Here is a 19804-nt window from a genome sequence, read left to right on the forward strand (position 1 = left end):
GGTGGTATTGGAGGCGGCTGATTGAACATGTTACTGCTGGTCTGCTTTTCTTCTGAAGCGCGCTGATGCTGGATTTGTTCACTGTCGTCACTGGGCGCAGGTGTTGATTGCCTAGACAGGTTTCTTCTGCTGGAGAGCATGCTGCTATCATCTCTAAATTGACTAGAAGACTGTCTCAGCTGTCCATCGTTGTCCAACAGATCAACTTGCAGTTCCAGTTCATTGAGGCCAGTTAATTGTATCGTTTTCCTATTCAAAATTGATGATGCAGTGCCTTGATGTCGCTGCTGTCTCATCACTTTCTTTGTTTCTTGAGGTCTGGCTGCTGTCTCATCACTTTCTGAGTTTCTTGAGCTCTGTTTCCTGGCCTTTGATTTTGTTGATCATCAAAACCATTGATCGGAAAATCTTTTCCTGCTCCACAGTTGTCTCAAGGAAGTCGAGCAGTTTCTTCATTGACATTTCTTTCTCTTTGAACATATTGATGGCCAACTGACATTCAGCGCTGTTCTGCTTCGAAATCTTGGAGGCTGTTGCTTTTCTGTAGCTGATTGTTGATGCGGTTTGTTAGGAACCTCGCTACTGAAGGTGAAAAACCGCTGTGAGAAACGGAGCGACGTTATCTTTTGATGTAAAAAAGTTGTCTAAGGTTTGAATGCTAATGATTCTAGTTTTTTCTTGTTCAAAAGATCAGCGACAGAAAATCTGATGTCCTATGATGTGTTTTGTTTGCTAAATCTAGCTTTTTTGCACTACAAAAATTTAAAAGCTTTTTCGAACGTTCGCGCGATTCAATCAACTTTTGTTCAACAGAGCTAAATAATTGCTTGTTTTTTTTTGAAGAAACACAAATTTTGTTTAAATAGGTGACTTTGTTTAACTTTGACTGTTTTAACTAGTGTTTCCGGCTACTGTGGATGACAGGGAACCTCTGCTTTGCTTAAATTATACAGTTGAACCAATATTAGACAATAACTCGAATAATTGTTACAGTAAACTCCTTTTCTTAAAAACTTCAATAAACTGGTCTGTTTCTCTCAATTAAGAATAAATTAGCAACCAGTTTTCTTTAAATTAAATTAGCTTTCTTCATCTTCTTTAAACCGGTTTGACTTTATCTGCTTTTTTTCACTCTCTAATTGTTCTCTGTAGTTTCATTAACTGTAATAAACTCTCAAGACTCTCTTCGACAGATAATGTCTGAGATCTCCCTTTGAAAGTAGGAATAAATCGTCAGATTTTCTGGTGACTACTGGAACTAACTTTCTTCGAAAACTCCTCTTCAGCTGGTGGTAAAGTCTGAAACCAATGGGATAAACGGATTTTGCAGACAGCAACCTCTAAGACTGAGGAATTTTGCAAAAAATGAAGTTTTGGAAGTTTTTTCTTTTCGAAATAGTAATTGTTTTCGTCAACTGAAAAGTTTGATTTTTGGTGTGGCGCCTAATGGCTTTCTATTTAATTCTTTATACAGGTGAAGCTGTCAAACTGACTGACAATGTCCTGTTTCAGGGGCTTGTTTTGTGGTTTATTCGGCAATTCAAGTGTGTAAATAGTCAGATTTTTAAAATGTTTTTTGAGTTTCCTGATTTTAAAAAAAAAATTTTCTGACATTTCTTACGTCTATGGTACTGGTTTGATAAATTGATGGAAGTAGCTTTCTGTTTGTTCGAAAATTAATTCACAAGAATTATTTCGCAATTCAAACGGATAGGTAGTCAGAAAACTAAATTGTGTTTTTTGAATTTTCTGAATTCAAAAAATTTCGTCTGACATTTCTTATTTATATGAAACTGATTTGATTAATCGCTGAAAGTAGTTTTTGGTTTGATTGCAAACTAATTCAAAGGGTGGGTGAATAGTTTATTCTGCAATTCAAACGGATATGTGGTCAGCAAACTAAATTGTGTTTTTTTTCGCATATTTTTCTTTAAAAGTTTTAAATTCGCCTTTAGTCGCTTTGAAAATAGAACTAGTCAAGGTTTATCAATCGAGCTGTTATAGTAACCAAAAAAAATTTTAGGGGGAATTTCAATTGTTGGAGGCTTTTTTTCGAAAAACGAGTAGAGATTTTGAATGGATCTAACCGGGGAACAGGACATCAGAGGTAACGTCTGAGACCTCGGGCAGACTTCTGCTGTTGAGGTCTGAAACCAGTAAAAAACTAGATCATCTCGACGGGGTGACGTCTGAAACCCAATTCCCAAAATGTCGTTTTTTTCTGGGTAACGCGTCTCTAACCCAAACTTGGCTTCGTCGCTGAAAAAATTGCTTGTCTTTTCTTTTCTGTGTCTTTTCTGTGTTTTTCTCTTCGTCTTGACTGGTTGCTGTTTTTCGTGTTCCTTTTACTGTGCTCCGCACTTGATTGTTGCACTGACCGCTGTCATAGACCCTCTGATGCTTTTATACTTTTATTCACTGCGTCGCACAAGTTGTTGAACAATGAAACCAATTACCAGTAAAAGGGGAGACTTTTGTCCTCAAAATTGTTTTGGGGAAAAGTTGGTTTTGTTCTTTGAACGAAGGGTAAACCATAACATGATAAAGAATGTAGATAAGGATTCCATTACATAGTTCTTGATATTCAAGTTTTTGTATCTGTTTTAAGTTGCGGGAACAAGCTACTCTTTTTTGCTGCGATAAGGACAAAAGTCAGTGTTTTTTCAAGTTTCACTTCTGACTTGATTGTTTAATGGCAAAAAATTTTGTTCTTCGTAGCAGGGGTACATAAGTTTTTCAATCTAGTGAATTTTACAACTAATGGCTTTTCGAAAATCGTTTTAGAGTTGTTATTTATTATTGCATTGTTTTCACTTACTTTGCACTCTTTACTAAATATAAAATTATAACAGAAACAAAGCGGTGGCGAAACGTTTAGGCATTTCTGCTTTTTCGCGCTTAAGTATTTTGATCAAAATTTTTCGGTCGATATCTCAAAACATGACGACTGACAGATCACCGTTTTGGAATAGCAGATAAAAGCCAAAGTTTTTTTAAATGTTGAAAACTTGTTCCCTCATGGCTGGTTTTATCAAATTTCATTAATATTTACTGCTCAAGGCTATCGCGGCTTGGCAGAGCAACTAAAAGGTTTTGATTTTTTGATTTTCCATCACGTTTCAGGTAATAAACTTCATTTTTAGAGAAATGCAAATATTTGCACAGATTACAAAAAATAAATGGTGAGTTATTTTTTTCCGGCAATTTATTGGATCTGGTATTCTCGCTGTGAAAGAATAATTTGCACTGTTTTCGAGATAAGAAAGCAAAAGTTACAAAATACTATAAACACTCATTATCCGTGGCTTGTTCTGGGCCCATCCAACTATGTTCATCCAACTCTGGGCATATCATAAATGCACGTGCAAGCAGGCTTGCAGAACAATAAAAATCTTCACGCAATCCGGCTTCTTTTCCATTGCCGGCGAAGTCTTAAAAGTTTGTCCTTACCGTATTGTTTACGCGGTTTTTGACTCGGATTAAATAATTCATGCTCTGGGAATGGCGCCAATGCCATATATATGTACAAGGAGATATGGTAAGTCATGTTGAGATGCGTAAAATTGTAAGTATGGACAACTGCAAACACGGCGTTTAGCTTTTTCAAAATTAAATTTAATCAGGTATCTGAAACGGATATCCGACCAATGTTACATAGCAGAATTTATTCTCATCTCCAACTTTGATATTTAATAATAAACGAAAAAAATGTCTTGATTTTATGTTCGATTTTGACATAATTATTGCCGTAAGCGAGCAATTATTTTATATTAATTCCATATGTTTACTTGGATAACGAAAGAATCATTAATTTATAAGAAAATGCGAAGATTTTCTTCGCAAAAAAATTGTTTCGTGAAACAATTACAGCCATAATTCTTCTCTCTGAACCAATCTTGCACTTCTCGAAGTTCAGTAACCAAACTTTCCAATTCTACTGAAACTAATACCTATTGAACTAAACGTTTATCAGTTAAAATGTGTCTAATTTTGTTGACTTTGATTCTGTTAAGATTCACCAAAATTTCAAATTCAACCGATATCGATACATTTTCACTTCTTCATTTTTCAATAACTTACACGAACGTGCCCCTCTTTTCGCCCAACTATCTAACAGAAGAGATAGTTTCATCGTCAGGAGGTACACTTATAGGCCATGGAGTGTCAGGTGTGACGTCACAGAGGTTGTGTGGGCTGGCTTGTGGGTTTAGAGGGGGATTGTGTCGCTCTTTTAACTTTCACCCCAAAACACGCACTTGCCAGTTTATTGTTACGGACTCCCGACTGTTGCTCAGGGAAGACGAATTAGGTAAATTATAGGTAATGGATAGACACTGTTGGTATGAACATGGTGTCAGTGTAAAGACAAAGGAGACAATAGTTTAAGAACAATGCTGCATAGATGCCAGTTTGATCCGGAAACTAAATCTTTGTATAATATAGCCTTACGAGTAGAAACACACCTAAAATGATTAATAGTACCAATGCTATTCATAAAAGTATTTCGTTTGGATCATTTTAAGTAATTTTAAGCGACAAAATTGTGTTCCGCGAGCGTTAATGTGTCCCAGGAACCTGTCGGATTAGTCGACAATTTGTTTATTTTGATAATTTTCAATTCAAAATGTTGGGAAGAAACAGAGCAAATAATTTAACTCTTAATTCGGAAAGCCCTATCAATGCCCAAGTGAATAGTTCTGACAATTTACCATAATTGGGATATCATACAACATCCTGTAATCCTAAATCCGTTAATTACCAGAAAATGGCCTTTGAACAGTAGCCTTGTCTGAGTTTCAAAGAAACCACCGAATTTTAGCTGAAGCAATTTGATACTTAAAGGTCGTGCCTTTGAGACGATAAACGATTAATAGCGAGTGTGGTTTTCCCGTTGATGCGTAGAGGTTCAATTGTCGTTCGACCAGAAATAACACTCTAATTTTCAAATGGGTCATATTTCATATAAGTGATTTAAACGTAAGATTATGTTAAGGCGCTGTCAGCATAATCGACCAAAGGAAAGAACTTATCCCAGTTTCATTCCATTCCTTATTGTCTGACCAGATTATAGTTCATTTAATCGAAAAATGTTGCCTGGAATTCAGCGTTTTTCTTGAGTTTCAAATTACCTTCTTTTAGCATTTTCAATGATGACTTCGTTTTTTATTTCAAAAAATTTTTTCTTTCAATTATTTGCTAATTTTTGGTTTTATTATTATCTTGCTGTAAGTGTGAATCATCATAAGATTCAACAAGTTTTTGGTTAAATCTTAATTCATATCATTTAAAAACAATGTATTCAGATGCTGAACTCAAAGATTATGCTTGTTAATTGTATGTAGATTAAGTTTACAATTGTTTTGATATTTATTCGGGACTATTTTGTCTGGGAATATTTTGCAATTCTGGACTCTTTTGTCTGGGACTGTTTTGTTCGGGACTGTTTTGTCTGGGACTGTTTTGTCCGGACACAATATCTGATGACTCGTTCCTACGTTCTTTCTTGTTCCTCAAGGCTTCATTTCTCTAGCCAAGTATACGTTGAACAAGTAGAGTTTTTTTCAAGTCATGTCAAGCTCATCTTGAGAGCACAAATTACATTAAGTTGTTCGCTCAAAACCTTCTAGCAGGGGCCAAAAGACAATGGATCTAATAATTTGGTCATTTGGACTGTTTTATATTTTATTATTTTGGAATTAACTAAAAATTAACCTACCCATTTTCAGTCAATTAGGAAATTTGGCAGTGATGTTCAATTATAACAAAAATTAAACCTCGGAAATCAATTTTATTTTTTGTTGAATCTTTTGGCGACTTTCCTCACTATCTTTTAGTTTGATTGACGGGTTGGTTTTAATGTTGTTTAACGATGCCCGTGTTGAGGAATCTTCTCAGTTAAAAATTTGAAGACCTCTTCGGGTTTAGAAAAGATTTCTAAATTTCATTGCTGAAATACAACTCCTTCAATATGCCAATTATACCTATCTTTCTGCTAGTTGGAAGAATTTTTTGCGTCCATCAAAATCAGAGTTGCTCACAAAATTAACCAATGTGGAACGAATTCCGGTTTTAGTAGGGTTCTAAAAAATCATCGTCCTCTTCCAACTCAGCGTCTTTTTGTGCATTGAGAAGAATCAACTAAAAAACGACAAAAAAAACGATACAAACACGACAATTTCTTTTGAAAAAAACCGACGTAAGAAACGACAAAAAAATGACGGAAAAAACTATCAAAAAATGACAATTTCTTTTTGAAAAAAAACGACGTAAGAAAAGACAAAAAACAACGAAGAATCGATCCTTTCTTACAAGTAAAAGACGACTTAAACGACGGAGACTAATGAAAACGAAGAAAACGACAACAAAACGACGAAAATGAAGATTTCTTACAAAAAGATAATCGTTTTTCGTCGTTGCCTCAACACGGGTGATGTGTGCCTGATACAGTATGTGCGGAGGCGGAAAAATAATAGGTTACAAAAAATTTTTCCACAATTAAAAAGCAAGTTTTTGCAAATTTTTTTTTTGCTCCGCTCATCAAAGGATGTTTGCTTTACTGATGAAAACATCTTGCTTGATTTTAACTATGACTAATTTTAGTCGTCAGTTTGTACCCTCACCATTTCTTTTACTATACTTTCTGGGTCTTTTCATCAGTCGAGGCCTGGAAATATCACGCCGCTTTCTTTTTTCTTTGTCCCGAAATTATGTCTCACTTTTGCAGGAGCCAGAGCCTTTTCACCTGGTTTGGACTGGATTCATGGTGAGCCCCTTCACAACGTCCGGGGATGTCTTGAGGGTTCTGGCAGTGATATCAGTGGGTCCAAGTGCGTCTGGATAGGATTGCAATCTGGCACCAAGGAGGGAGTGTACAACATATCCTTAGAGTGGCATCTGCCCACTGAGGGACACCTTTTGTACCCTGTAGAACTCCATCTCAACATCTGGAGCGAGGAGACGCAGTGTGGAACTTACTCTCTACCTCCTGAGACGTACAGGTTTCGGTTGCCCAATGACGTCAGAGCGTACGACATGGAGGGACTCACCCCCGGAATTATATACAACTTTCAAATAGCGTACGCAATGGATTTCAAAAAGAGCACAGTTTTGATTATAATAGTGATTAGTGTTGATATCTGATAAAAATAAAAAAAACATTATTCTGTTTAGAGGTGATATCTGAATATTATGAGCCAACTTATCGGGCTTACATTTATTAAGTTTAAGTTCATGACGTTAATGTGCATCGATCAAACAATCAATACACCACAATAAGACGCAAAAATGACACCTACCAAAAGTATCCATATCCCAATCGTCCCTGAAATTAATATTGGGTCAGACCCATTCAAATACAATCTTGCTATTTTTGCGGTCAAAATTGCCGGGTATAGGCAACTTTATCTCGCCCCTTGGTTACAAGTTATTTTGTTTCAGTACAACTTTCAATGGTTATCTGTCTCAATTCAACACCTCCTATTTCGCAGCGACTTATCCTGCCACTCCAGTCGAGCGAGAGGATGAAAGAGTCATTCGATCCCATTCTCTTCACATTTTCTGGGATATCATTGGATGTGTTCTGGTAAGTATGCTCTATTCGAAAAATGTTTTCGAAAATGAAAATGAAGCGATCTTTTATTTTGCATTAGCACTTTCACGTTTTATCTTTTAATAATATTAATAAATATAAATTGCATACGTAAACTCATATAACAAAATGGTCATTTACGTTATCAGGAAACCCATTTTCTAAAATTTCATATATGCGCCGCCCCGAAAGGACAACCGTTTTAGTTGTAAATTAGAAGTGCACAAAGATCATAGGTACAAAATGAAGCATCCTGGTTCTTTATACGGTTTACATTTATTTCATGTCAATTTTTCTGCAAGTAGTGGATAAAACAAGGAAACCAACCACCAGTAAAATTTGACCCTTTCTCCTAACGCTAATCGCGCATGTCGAATCGGGCCAAATTTTACTGCTTGTTGGTTTCCTTGTTTTATCCTCTACTACATATTCACTCTAACAATAACTTATGAAATGGCTTAATTCTAGAAAATAATAATAAGCTCGTTTGCAAATTCACCACTTTTTTCGTTTTTTCACACTTTTATGTTAAATCTTTCAGCATATTCCTCGAATCTATCTTTGGTATGTGTATATCTATATCTATGTAAATAAATACATAATCTACACTTAAAATTTTTAAATCTAAATCCGCTGATGTGTTGATTTTCATTACACATAATACAAGTTATATATAGACTAGGATCATTATAATGTATGTTCATATGATTAATATAAACTCTATTCTTAAAGTAACCCTTAAAGATATAACATTCAAATAATCTATCTAACTATTTATCACAACACTTTCACCATGATTTATCTTTACAACCACCACATCTTCCTGTTGTAGACATTTTTAATTTGTATGTTTTCAAAAATGAATTTTTTGTCTATAAAAATAAAAATGTCTAAAGTAGAAAACGTAAACTTTTGTTATATTTGTGATTTGGCCTTTGAAACAAGGAAACAAATTGTCAAACACAATTTAAGTGAAGAACACTTAAACAGGGCGAGAAAGGAGTATGAGTATGAAGTGGAAGATGAAATCTTGGAGAGGGTGTATAATCCAGATGAAGATGATCATATTCTCAAACCTAAAGATAATACTAAGGATATTATTAAAACTAAAACTGAAACTAAAGCTAAAACTAAATCTGATAGTGAAACATCGGTGAAACCGCTTCGCGGATGGTCAAAGACCCATGGTGATAATAATTTCTACACCAGAATTAAGTATGAGTGTAAGGAATGTCATGAAGAATTTAGGAATAAAATAGCTCTAACTACTCATTCATTTTGTCATTATCGCAATTATCGCAAGTATCTAGAAAACACAGAATACTTTGGTATAAACTCTAGACAGAACATGAGAGAATTTTATATTACTGATAAAGCTGGAAATTAGATTGAAGACATAGACGAAGCCATTAATAACTCTTTAGAAGAAATTAAAAACTGTTACCAGTATAGAAAAGTTAAAAGTTTTAAATATAAGATCACAGCTGGGTGTGAGTACAAAAGGGGAACCAAAGAAGAAGTTAAAACTAATAAAATATTTTTCAACACTGACTATATTATTAATAACGCAATATATGAAAATGCAGACTTCACTCAATGGTTAAACTTTAAAAAGGAAATATATGAGGGTTATGGCTATGACTTTGAGTTTCTGGGATTAAGAAGTATTCAGATAAATATTGAACCAACTAAAGCATCTATTGGTAGTTATATAGATTTACCCCCGATCTCAAAAAATCTAAATCAATTTTGAATATACGCAATTCCAAATATAAATGCTTGAAACTGGCTATTACTGCTTGGCTATATCCTGCTATCGATCCGCGAAGTGGCTTTCTCAGTAATGCAACACGTGAGAGTAAATATGTAAATAATCTAATTGCAGCACGACAACGCGATGAAGATTACTTCGGCTGTATATTAGGTATACAAAAATTGTACAATATTAATATTTGGGTATACACACCTTGTGGCGGGGGCAAACTAAAATTGTTTAAACCAGTGGATGATTTTGATAAAGATAGAAAAGATGTCAGAATATTGGTTTGGGGAGACGGTACTACAGAACACTGTGCTCTAATTAAAAGCAGAGAAACCTTGTTAGATCGACCAAATAAAAATAACATTAAATGTTATTATTGTGATAGATGTACTTATTGGTTTGATTCACAAATTAAATACAAGAAACATGAATGTAACAACTCTTTCAAACTCGAGGTTGTTTGTCCTAAGAAGAAGAAAATTACTTTTATAAATGAACACAAACGTCAGAATATAAAAAATATTATAACTGCTGATATAGAATGTTGCATTGTTGAAGTCGCGACTAAGTATGTAATAGCTGAACACATACCAATAAGTGTGGGTTACATCTGGCAGTGTAATTTGAAATACTATTTCGGTCTTGATTGTAACAAAAGATTTGCTAGTGATCTATTAGAAATAGAAACTGAGAATAACATCAAACGCAACAAACAAATGATATTTAATGAAGAAGATAAATTATATCATGAAACTAATAGCACTTGTCAAATCTGCAGTAGAACATGTATTAATAAAGTCAGAGATCTTTGTCATGAAACTGGTAAATATGGAGGACCAGCATGTAGATTATGTACAAACAACAAAGGTACAAACAACAAAACTTAATTCCTGTAATATTCCACATTGGCTCTGGCTATGACTTCAACCTACTATACAGTGAACTCTTTAAACAAAATAATGATAAAAGAAAAGCAGATAACATACTACTAGCTGCTGGTAAGTCTAAGATGTTTAGCATTGGTTGTCTCAATTTCTAAGATAGTTATAACTTTTTAGCTATGCCTCTCGATCAAATGGCGAAGATATTTGGCTGTAAAACTAAAACATTATATCCATATGAATACTTTTTGGTTTGGACTCGTTACAGGTAATCTAAAAACAGAAAACTTAAAATCCTCTCTCTCGAATAATCTACCAACACAAGAAGAAGTCGATATTTTTAGTAAAGACAACAGTCATAAAACTGGTAAAGATCTAACTATAGAGTAATTACAAAATGATGTGGAAATATTAGACTACTGCATGAATGAATATGTTCAACTAAGTATGAAAGAATTCAAGCTGAATCCCTTTCACTATGTAAGTCTCCCAGGCTATAGTTTTGATTGTTGGTTAATGTCAAGCGGTGTAACATTAGATACATTACAAGATAAACAAATGCTAGATGAATTTGTTGTAGCAAAGAGACGGGGCATATGCGGTATAATGCGAGATAGGATAGTCAACAATGGTGAAACAGGGATGAAATCCCATAACAGAAAAATCTGGTACATTGATGCAAACAACCTATACGGCTATGAAATGATGCAAAAGCAACCTTAAAAGGACTTCCAGGCAACTACTACTACTACTACTACTACTACTACTGTTTCAACACTTTAATTCCAAATATGAAATAAAGGCACGGTTGGCAACAAATACAAATACAAATACAAATACAAACAAAACAAGAAGAGTTTTTTGTTTGGTTATTCTGTGAAGTGCTGTACGACGAAATTGTTGAAGGCATTCTTTGACCCTGTTGCTGCTTTCTCCTGCAATCTGGTGAACGATACTTTGTTTCGTACACAGTCTCCTTCGATTTGACTCATCCACGTTTTCCGTTGCCCCCCAGGAGCGCGTCTGGCATGGGCGTATTGATCGGGCGGGTCCCAATCGAAGGCACTGCGGGCTAATCTTCCTGGTTCCATTCTCTGGATGTGACCGTACCATTTTATCCGTTTGAGCATGATCATCGTGGATAGTTGGGGCATTCGCGATCTTGACATAATTTCATCGTTCGTTGCTTTCTCCAGATATGACACACGTAGAATTCTCCGAAGACAACCACAGTGGAAACTCTCAAGTTTTCTCTCCATTAATTTCGAAAGAGTCCAAGTCTCTGAGCTGTACAGCACGGCTGATAAAACGAGTGCTTTGTACAAATTGCACTTGAGGTGCACGCTGAGCTGCTTGCTCTTCCAGAGATTTTGGAAGTTAGCAAACCGTTGTCTACCTTCTGCAAGTTTGCAATTGACTTTCTGGAGGTCTCCATGCTTGAGGCTGACATATGATCCGAGATACTTGAACGCTTCTATGTTTTCAAACTCGTTTCCGATAACATCTTGTACTTTGCAGGAAAACACGCGTGTGGCAGCTACTTTAGGTTTGCCACAGTATCTCGATTGGTGAACTTTTCGGCCATTGACTGTTTTGAACTTCCTTTCACACTTGTCACAGGTGAGGCTCGCCTCTAGTTGCTCGATCTTTGACTTGTCGACGACATTCTTTGACAAACCGGCTTTGCAGAATCTTGTTTGGTGCACTTTGCGTCCGGTAACTGTACTGAATTGCCGCTGACAGTTCTGACATCTTAAAGACTCTTGATCAGCCACCGCTGACCCACTCTCATTTTCTAGCGACTCTAAATCCGCTACTGCAGATTGTTGTTGTGAAGCTACCAACGCTGGCTTAGCCTCCGCTAAGCTTTTCAATCTGAGCTTCCGGCCATCTTGTGTTTCGAACCAGCCCGCTTTCTTTTTCGTTCCCAGCAACACCTCCGTGCCGATGGTTAGTCGTGACTGGCTAGATGTCTCTGCCAGGAGTCCTAGTTTGCCTTTATGTGTTCCAGTGAGTATCTCCAAGTTCTGTTGGATACTAGGCACTGCAACAACATTTGGGCTGTCGCATTTTACGCCCATACTGTCGCATTTTACGCCCATATTCTTTGTTTTGGCCACATTAATCTTCAGACCAGCGGCTTCCGCTAGGGCCTCGATTCGATGTAGGTTTTCTTGCACCTCACTGTCTGAGACCCCCACGAGAGCAACATCATCAGCAAAATCTAAGTCAGCCACCAATCTCCCAATGTCTAATCCTCCATGCACCGAGTTAGCTAAAATGTAGTTGATGACAAGGCCGAATAGGATTGGGGACCACACATCACCCTGCCTAACGCCTGTTCTGACATCAAATAAGCGTCCCTTCTCACCTTCGGCTTTGACTCGACATTTGAATCCATCATAGCTGTTTCTTATGATGTTTATCACTTTTTGCGGCAGACCATAGTGTTTCATTATCTGGTACATCTGCTCACGATCGACAGAATCGAATGCCGCTCGAAAGTCTATGAAACAAAAGCTAATATCCAATTGAAACGCCATTGATTTCTCTATTATTTGACGCAGGGCAAAGAGTTGATCGGCGCATCCTCTGCTTTTTCTGAAGCCGCACTGCTCTTCCCTTATGACGCGATCCACTGAATCTTTGCATCGATTGAGAGTAACGGAAGCGAACACTTTGCCTGGTACTGACAATAGAGAGATCCCTCGGTGGTTCGAACACTCTGACCTCTTTCCTTTACTCTTGTATAATGGGACAATTTCTGCTACCTTCCAGTCATCGGGCAGAACTTCGGTCGACCAACATTTATCTATGATGTCCCAGAGCCACTCGACAATACCCTTGTGTGCTTTCAACATCTCACAGGAAATGTTATCGGGTCCACTTGCCTTGCCATTCTTCAACCTGCGGACAGCTTCAAGCACTTCTTCAAATCGAATTGGGCTCAGGTCAATCGGCAAGCTTTCAGCTGCTTCTTCGGGATCCAATCTCGTACTGCAACTGAATGTTGAGGGATTCAGGAGTTGACTAAAATGTTCCGTCCAGCGTTCAAGTCGTTCCTCTTTCGTCCGTAAGTTGACGCCAGTGCTTGAAACTAATTTGGTCAACTGGGGCCTCCAGTTTCGGCAAATCTGCTGTGATGCCCCAAAAACCTCCTTTAAGTTGCCTCTATCCGCGAAGCTCTGCACTTCTTGGCCTTTGCGTTCAAGCCATGCCCGTTTGTCTGCACGTAGAGCTTTTCTGACTTCCTTACAGCAGTTTGTGAACTCTAACAGCGCCTCCGCGCTGCTGTGTTTCTTTAACTGTAGATCGGCTCGTTTCCGGATAAGTTCCAGAGAATCTGGAGAAATCCAAGGTTTGTTCACTCGCTTGTCCGGAAGGAGGCATTTCACTGCTGCTTGGTTCAGGGCTTTTCGAAAATTGTCCCAAGACTGCTCTGTATTCTCGAAATCGCCGCTCTTATCAAGATGTAACTTGACCTCCTGCGTGAATAAGTCACGCGTTGTTTCATCTTGCAGCTTTGCAGAACTGATTCTGGGCGTGAAGCATGACTTTTTAGACAAAAGTTTCATAGATACTTCCGCAATGACCAGTTCGTGATCGGTAATTGTGGTTTTCCCTCTTCTGGACCTCACATTCGTCAGACATCCTCTGTATCTCTCTGCAAACAGAATGTGATCCAGCATCTTTTTTCGACAACTCGGATCGGGAGGGTTGAAGGTGTACCGATGCACTTGTCTATGCTGGAACCATGTACCACCTACGAGCAATTTGTGTGAAGTGCAAAAGGATAACAACTTTTCAGAGTTTTCATTTTCTTCACCCATTCCAAACGGGCCTCTGCAGCTCATGGTGTCATTCAACTGGTGTCCAGGCTCTGCATTGAGGTCACCGATGACACAAATACGCTCCCTATGTTTGAAACTGGAAACTAGGTCTGAAAGTTGACTCCAAAACAAATCCTTCTCTTGGAGACTAGCTTCATTCGTAGGTGCGTAGCAGACAACAACAGCTAGATTGGCTCTCCTCTGAGCCGCGAACTTGACGTAGCAAATACGTTCACTTAGAGCCACTTGTTCTACGATGCTGTTTATCAATGACTTCTTTACAGCAACGCCCACTCCTCCTTGTCTCGACTTTACACCAGACAACCACGAGTCAGACAGGTAGAGCTTGTGGTCTACTACTACTACTACTACTACTACTACTACTACTACTACTACTACTACTACTACTACTACTACTACTACTACTACTACTACTACTACTACTACTACTACTACTACTACTACTACTACTACTACTACTACTACTACTACTACTACTACTACTACTACTACTACTACTACTACTACTACTACTACTACTACTACTACTACTACTACTACTACTACTACTACTACTACTACTACTACTACTACTACTACTACTACTACTACTACTACTACTACTACTACTACTACTACTACTACTACTACTACTACTACTACTACTACTACTACTACTACTACTACTACTACTACCCTTGAAACTATATTAAATACTCAAGATGATAGTGATCAGGGTTAATATATAGTTTGCGATATTGATTATACTGATACACGTAAAGATAGAACAGAGCAACTAGCATTAATGCCTGCCCGATAAGAGAAAGATAAATGATAATGAATTGGGATACCGAGAAAGAGAGAAAGGCAAAACAAAAACAGAGAAATTAATTTTAGACCAAAACAACAAAACAGAATACATGGTTCATTATAGGATGTTAACGTTCTATTTTAAGATTGGTGTAAAAGTAACTAAAATACATAGAGTAATAAAATTTAAACAAGATTATATATGTAGAGATTATATACAAAACAATACTAATAAAAGAGCAACAGCTAATACTGAAGCAGAAAAGGATGTAAGGAAATTAATGAACAATTCACTATATGGAAGAATGTGCATGAATCCCCTACACTTCCTTCAAAGTAAGTTCTTACATGTTGAAGAAAAGATAATGAAAAGTATAAGTAAACGAACATTTAAGAATATAACAAGATATAACGATTATATCCAAATTGAATACATAAAGACAAAAATAGAATATGATTCTCCAGTATATGTAGGTGTTACTATCTTAGAATTAAGTGAAATACACATGTATGATGTATTCTATAATATTCTTCAACCATCTCTCAAAGATCTAAAACTCCATTATATGGATACTGATAGAATTTTATATTACTGATAAAGCTGGAAATTAGATTGAAGACATAGACGAAGCCATTAATAACTCTTTAGAAGAAATTAAAAACTGTTACCAGTATAGAAAAGTTAAAAGTTTTAAATATAAGATCACAGCTGGGTGTGAGTACAAAAAGGGAACCAAAGAAGAAGTTAAAACTACTAAAATATTTTTCAACACTGACTATATTATTAATAACGCAATATATGAAAATGGAGACTTCACTCAATGGTTAAACTTTGAAAAGGAAATATATGAGGGTTATGGCTATGACTTTGAGTTTCTGGGATTAAGAAGTATTCAGATAAATATTGAACCAACTAAAGCATCTATTGGTAGTTATATAGATTTACCCCCGATCTCAAAAAATCTAAATCAATTTTGAATATACGCAATTCCAAATATAAATGCTTGAAACTGGCTATTACTGCTTGGCTATATCCTGCTATCGATCCGCGAAGTGGCTTTCTCAGTAATTCAACACGTGAGAGTAAATATGTAAATAATCTAATTGAAGCACGACAACGCGATGAAGATTACTTCGGCTGTATATTAGGTATACAAAAATTGTACAATATTAATATTTGGGTATACACACCTTGTGGCGGGGGCAAATTAAAATTGTTTAAACCAGTGGATGACTTTGATAAAGAAAGAAAAGATGTCAGAATATTGGTTTGGGGAGACGGTACTACAGAACACTGTGCTCTAATTAAAAGCAGAGAAACCTTGTTAGATCGACCAAATAAAAATAACTTTAAATATTATTATTGTGATAGATGTACTTATTGGTTTGATTCCGAAATTAAATACAAGAAACATGAATGTAACAACTCTTTCAAACTCGAGGTTGTTTGTCCTAAGAAGAATAAAATTACATTTATAAATGAACACAAACGTCAGAATATAAAAAATATTATAACTGCTGATATAGAATGTTGCATTGTTGAAGTCGCGACTAAGTATGTAATAGCTGAACACATACCAATAAGTGTGGGTTACATCTGGCAGTGTAATTTGAAATACTATTTCGGTCTTGATTGTAACAAAAGATTTGCTAGTGATCTATTAGAAATAGAAATTGAGAATAACATCAAGCGCAACAAACAAATGATATTTAATGAAGAAGATAAATTATATCATGAAACTAATAGCACTTGTCAAATCTGCAGTAGAACATGTATTAATAAAGTCAGAGATCTTTGCCATGAAACTGGTAAATATAGAGGACCAGCATGTAGATTATGTACAAACAACAAAGGTACAAACAACAAAACTTCATTCCTGTAATATTCCACATTGGCTCTGGCTATGACTTCAACCTACTATACAGTGAACTCTTTAAACAGAATAATGATAAAAGAAAAGCAGATAATATACTACTAGCTGCTGGTAAGTCTAAGATGTTTAGCATTGGTTGTCTCAAATTCTTAGATAGTTATAACTTTTTAGCTATGCCTCTCGGTCAAATGGCGAAGATATTTGGCTGTAAAACTAAAACATTATATCCATATGAATACTTTTTGGTTTGGACTCGTTACAGGTAATCTAAAAAAAGAAGACTTAAAATCCTCTCTCTCTCGAATAATCTACCAACACAAAAAGAAGTCGATATTTTTAGTAAAGACAACAGTCATAAAACTGGTAAAGATCTAACTATAGAGTTATTACAAAATGATGTGGAAATATTAGACTACTGCATGAATGAATATGTTCAACTAAGTATGAAAGAATTCAAGCTGAATCCCTTTCACTATGTAAGTCTCCCAGGCTATAGTTTTGATTGTTGGTTAATGTCAAGCGGTGTAACATTAGATACATTACAAGATAAACAAATGCTAGATGAATTTGTTGTAGCAAAGAGACGGGGCATATGCGGTATAATGCGAGATAGGATAGTCAACAATGGTGAAACAGGGATGAAATCCCATAACAGAAATATCTGGTACATTGATGCAAACAACCTATACGGCTATGAAATGATGCAAAAGCAACCATAAAAGGACTTCCAGGCTACTACTACTACTACTACCACTACTACTACTACTACTACTACTACTACTACTACTACTACTACTACTACTACTACTACTACTACTACTACTACCCTTGAAACTATATTAAATACTCAAGATGATAGTGATCAGGATTAATATATAGTTTGCGATATTGATTATACTGATACACGTAAAGATAGAATAGAGCAACTAGCATTAATGCCTGCCCGATAAGAGAAAGATAAATGATAATGAATTGGGATACCGAGAAAGAGAGAAAGGCAAAACAAAAACAGAGAAATTAATCTTAGACCAAAACAACAAAACAGAATACATGGTTCATTATAGGATGTTAACGTTCTATTTTAAGATTGGTGTAAAAGTAACTAAAATACATAGAGTAATAAAATTTAAACAAGATTTTATATGTAGAGATTATATACAAAACAATACTAATAAAAGAGCAACAGCTAAAACTGAAGCAGAAAAGGATGTAAGGAAATTAATGAACAATTCACTATATGGAAGAATGTGCATGAATACCCTACACTTCCTTCAAAGTAAGTTCTTACATGTTGAAGAAAAGATAATGAAAAGTATAAGTAAACGAACATTTAAGAATATAACAAGATATAAGGATTATATCCAAATTGAATACATAAAGACAAAAATAGAATATAATTCTCCAGTATATGTAGGTGTTACTATCTTAGAATTAAGTGAATTACACATGTATGGTGTATTCTATAATATTCTTCAACCATCTCTCAAAGATCTACAACTCCATTATATGGATACTGATAGTTTTGTATTAAGTTTTATCGAGGATAATGTCAACAATGAACACATGGACCTATCCAATCTCGACCCGCGAAGCGGCGGGTTCCCCGATCTTCCAATTAAAACTAATAAAAAAGTGGCAGGCAAATTCAAACATGTATTAGGTAGTAAAGTTATAGAAGAGTTTACAGCCCTGTCACCAAAGACACAGTTTCAAAGACTATCCTAAGAATACTAAAGAGAAAGGAATAAAGAATTGTAAAAATGCTAAACATGAGGAGTATTATAATGCACTAATGTATAACACAGAGAGAAGTGTAGATGAATGTAGAAAATAAAAGTTGGTGATAACTTGACAACAACAAAAACAAGTAAGATTAGTCTAAACACAATTGATGATAAAAAATTTTATGTAAATATTATTAAAAGCTATCCTCATGATGAGAATCTATATCTATTCAAAAGAGATCTACTAAATAAAATCTGCCAAACAGGTTGGGGAGGGGCAAGCTTTGTTACACCAACAAAGGCCAAAGGCCCTTCCCCGATTAAGAATGCATCATTAGATGGACACAAAGACCTACTTATAAATAATTTTAAAAAGCTAACCGTTAATGATGATAGAAAGTTAATCCTTGCAGCAATTAGACTATATAATGCTTTATTATAATTATAAAAAATGAATAAACTAGAAACACTTAGATATTCTATAAAAACAAAACAGAAGAAATAGATTAGAAGAAAAATTAGGACAACAAGAATATTATGGTGACATGGAAGATATATTTGATCCTTTAACTAAAACTTTAAATACAAACAGCGAAGCATGGCAGACTCTTCAAAACCAAACATTAGAAACATTAGCCTATAACACAAATGTTTTAAAAGCGCTAGACCCCCAACAACAAAGCAACTCTCTTGATGATCGAGCTGTAACATTAAAAGATGATATAGGTAAAACATTTACTGTAGACAATGATATGATGGCTATTTTGATAGAAATGGCTAAACAAACAAATAAACAATTCAAAATAATATCAGTTGATCCAAATTCAAACAAATTTAAAATAAATGGTGTAGATGTATCCCTATTCCCTGATGGTATAAAAATGAAAGGTAAAGTCTCTGATTTTTCTAAGGGTTTTGCTTTAATTATTACTAAAAAAGATGTAACCGAAAGAGATATAAAAGGTGATGAAAAGAAAACAAAACAATTTCTAAGGGATAACGGTTAAAAACAAAGAGGAGATACTAAAAGTAGTAGATCGAAAGTTATAAGAAGAATGCTTGCTAATATCGGCGAAGCCACTTCTTATGTTATATCAATACCAACCTCCAGTGAAGATGAATTATATCGTCGTGATACTAGTGATTATGAACAAGGGATAGTAGAAGAAGAAGAAGAAGAAGAAGAAGAAGAAGAAACTGATTATGAGACTGATAAACAAATAGAAGCTAGTGGTCTTAGCAAAGCTGACCCAAATAATTTAGTAGAAAGACTAAAATTATTATTACTAGAAACAAAAGCTGGTAATGACAGATTATATGATGAAATGCTAGATA

General features: G+C 35.6%; 1 protein-coding gene across 1 annotated transcript in view; it reads left to right on the plus strand.

Annotated features, from left to right (window-relative positions):
- The first annotated feature begins 3816 nt into the window (after positions 1-3816).
- The window catches only part of LOC142337125 (uncharacterized), a 106822-nt gene continuing 90834 nt past the window's right edge, over positions 3817-19804 (plus strand). Inside the window, exons 1-3 of the mRNA XM_075386222.1 lie at positions 3817-4309; positions 6725-7076; positions 7438-7582. Of these exons, the coding sequence (XP_075242337.1) occupies positions 3979-4309; positions 6725-7076; positions 7438-7582 (828 nt within the window). The 5' untranslated portion in view covers positions 3817-3978. The remainder of the gene's footprint in view (positions 4310-6724; positions 7077-7437; positions 7583-19804) is intronic.

This window comes from Convolutriloba macropyga, chromosome 3, assembly GCF_964194025.1.
Source record: "Convolutriloba macropyga chromosome 3, txConMacr16.3, whole genome shotgun sequence".
Taxonomy (NCBI): Eukaryota; Metazoa; Xenacoelomorpha; order Acoela; family Convolutidae; genus Convolutriloba; species Convolutriloba macropyga.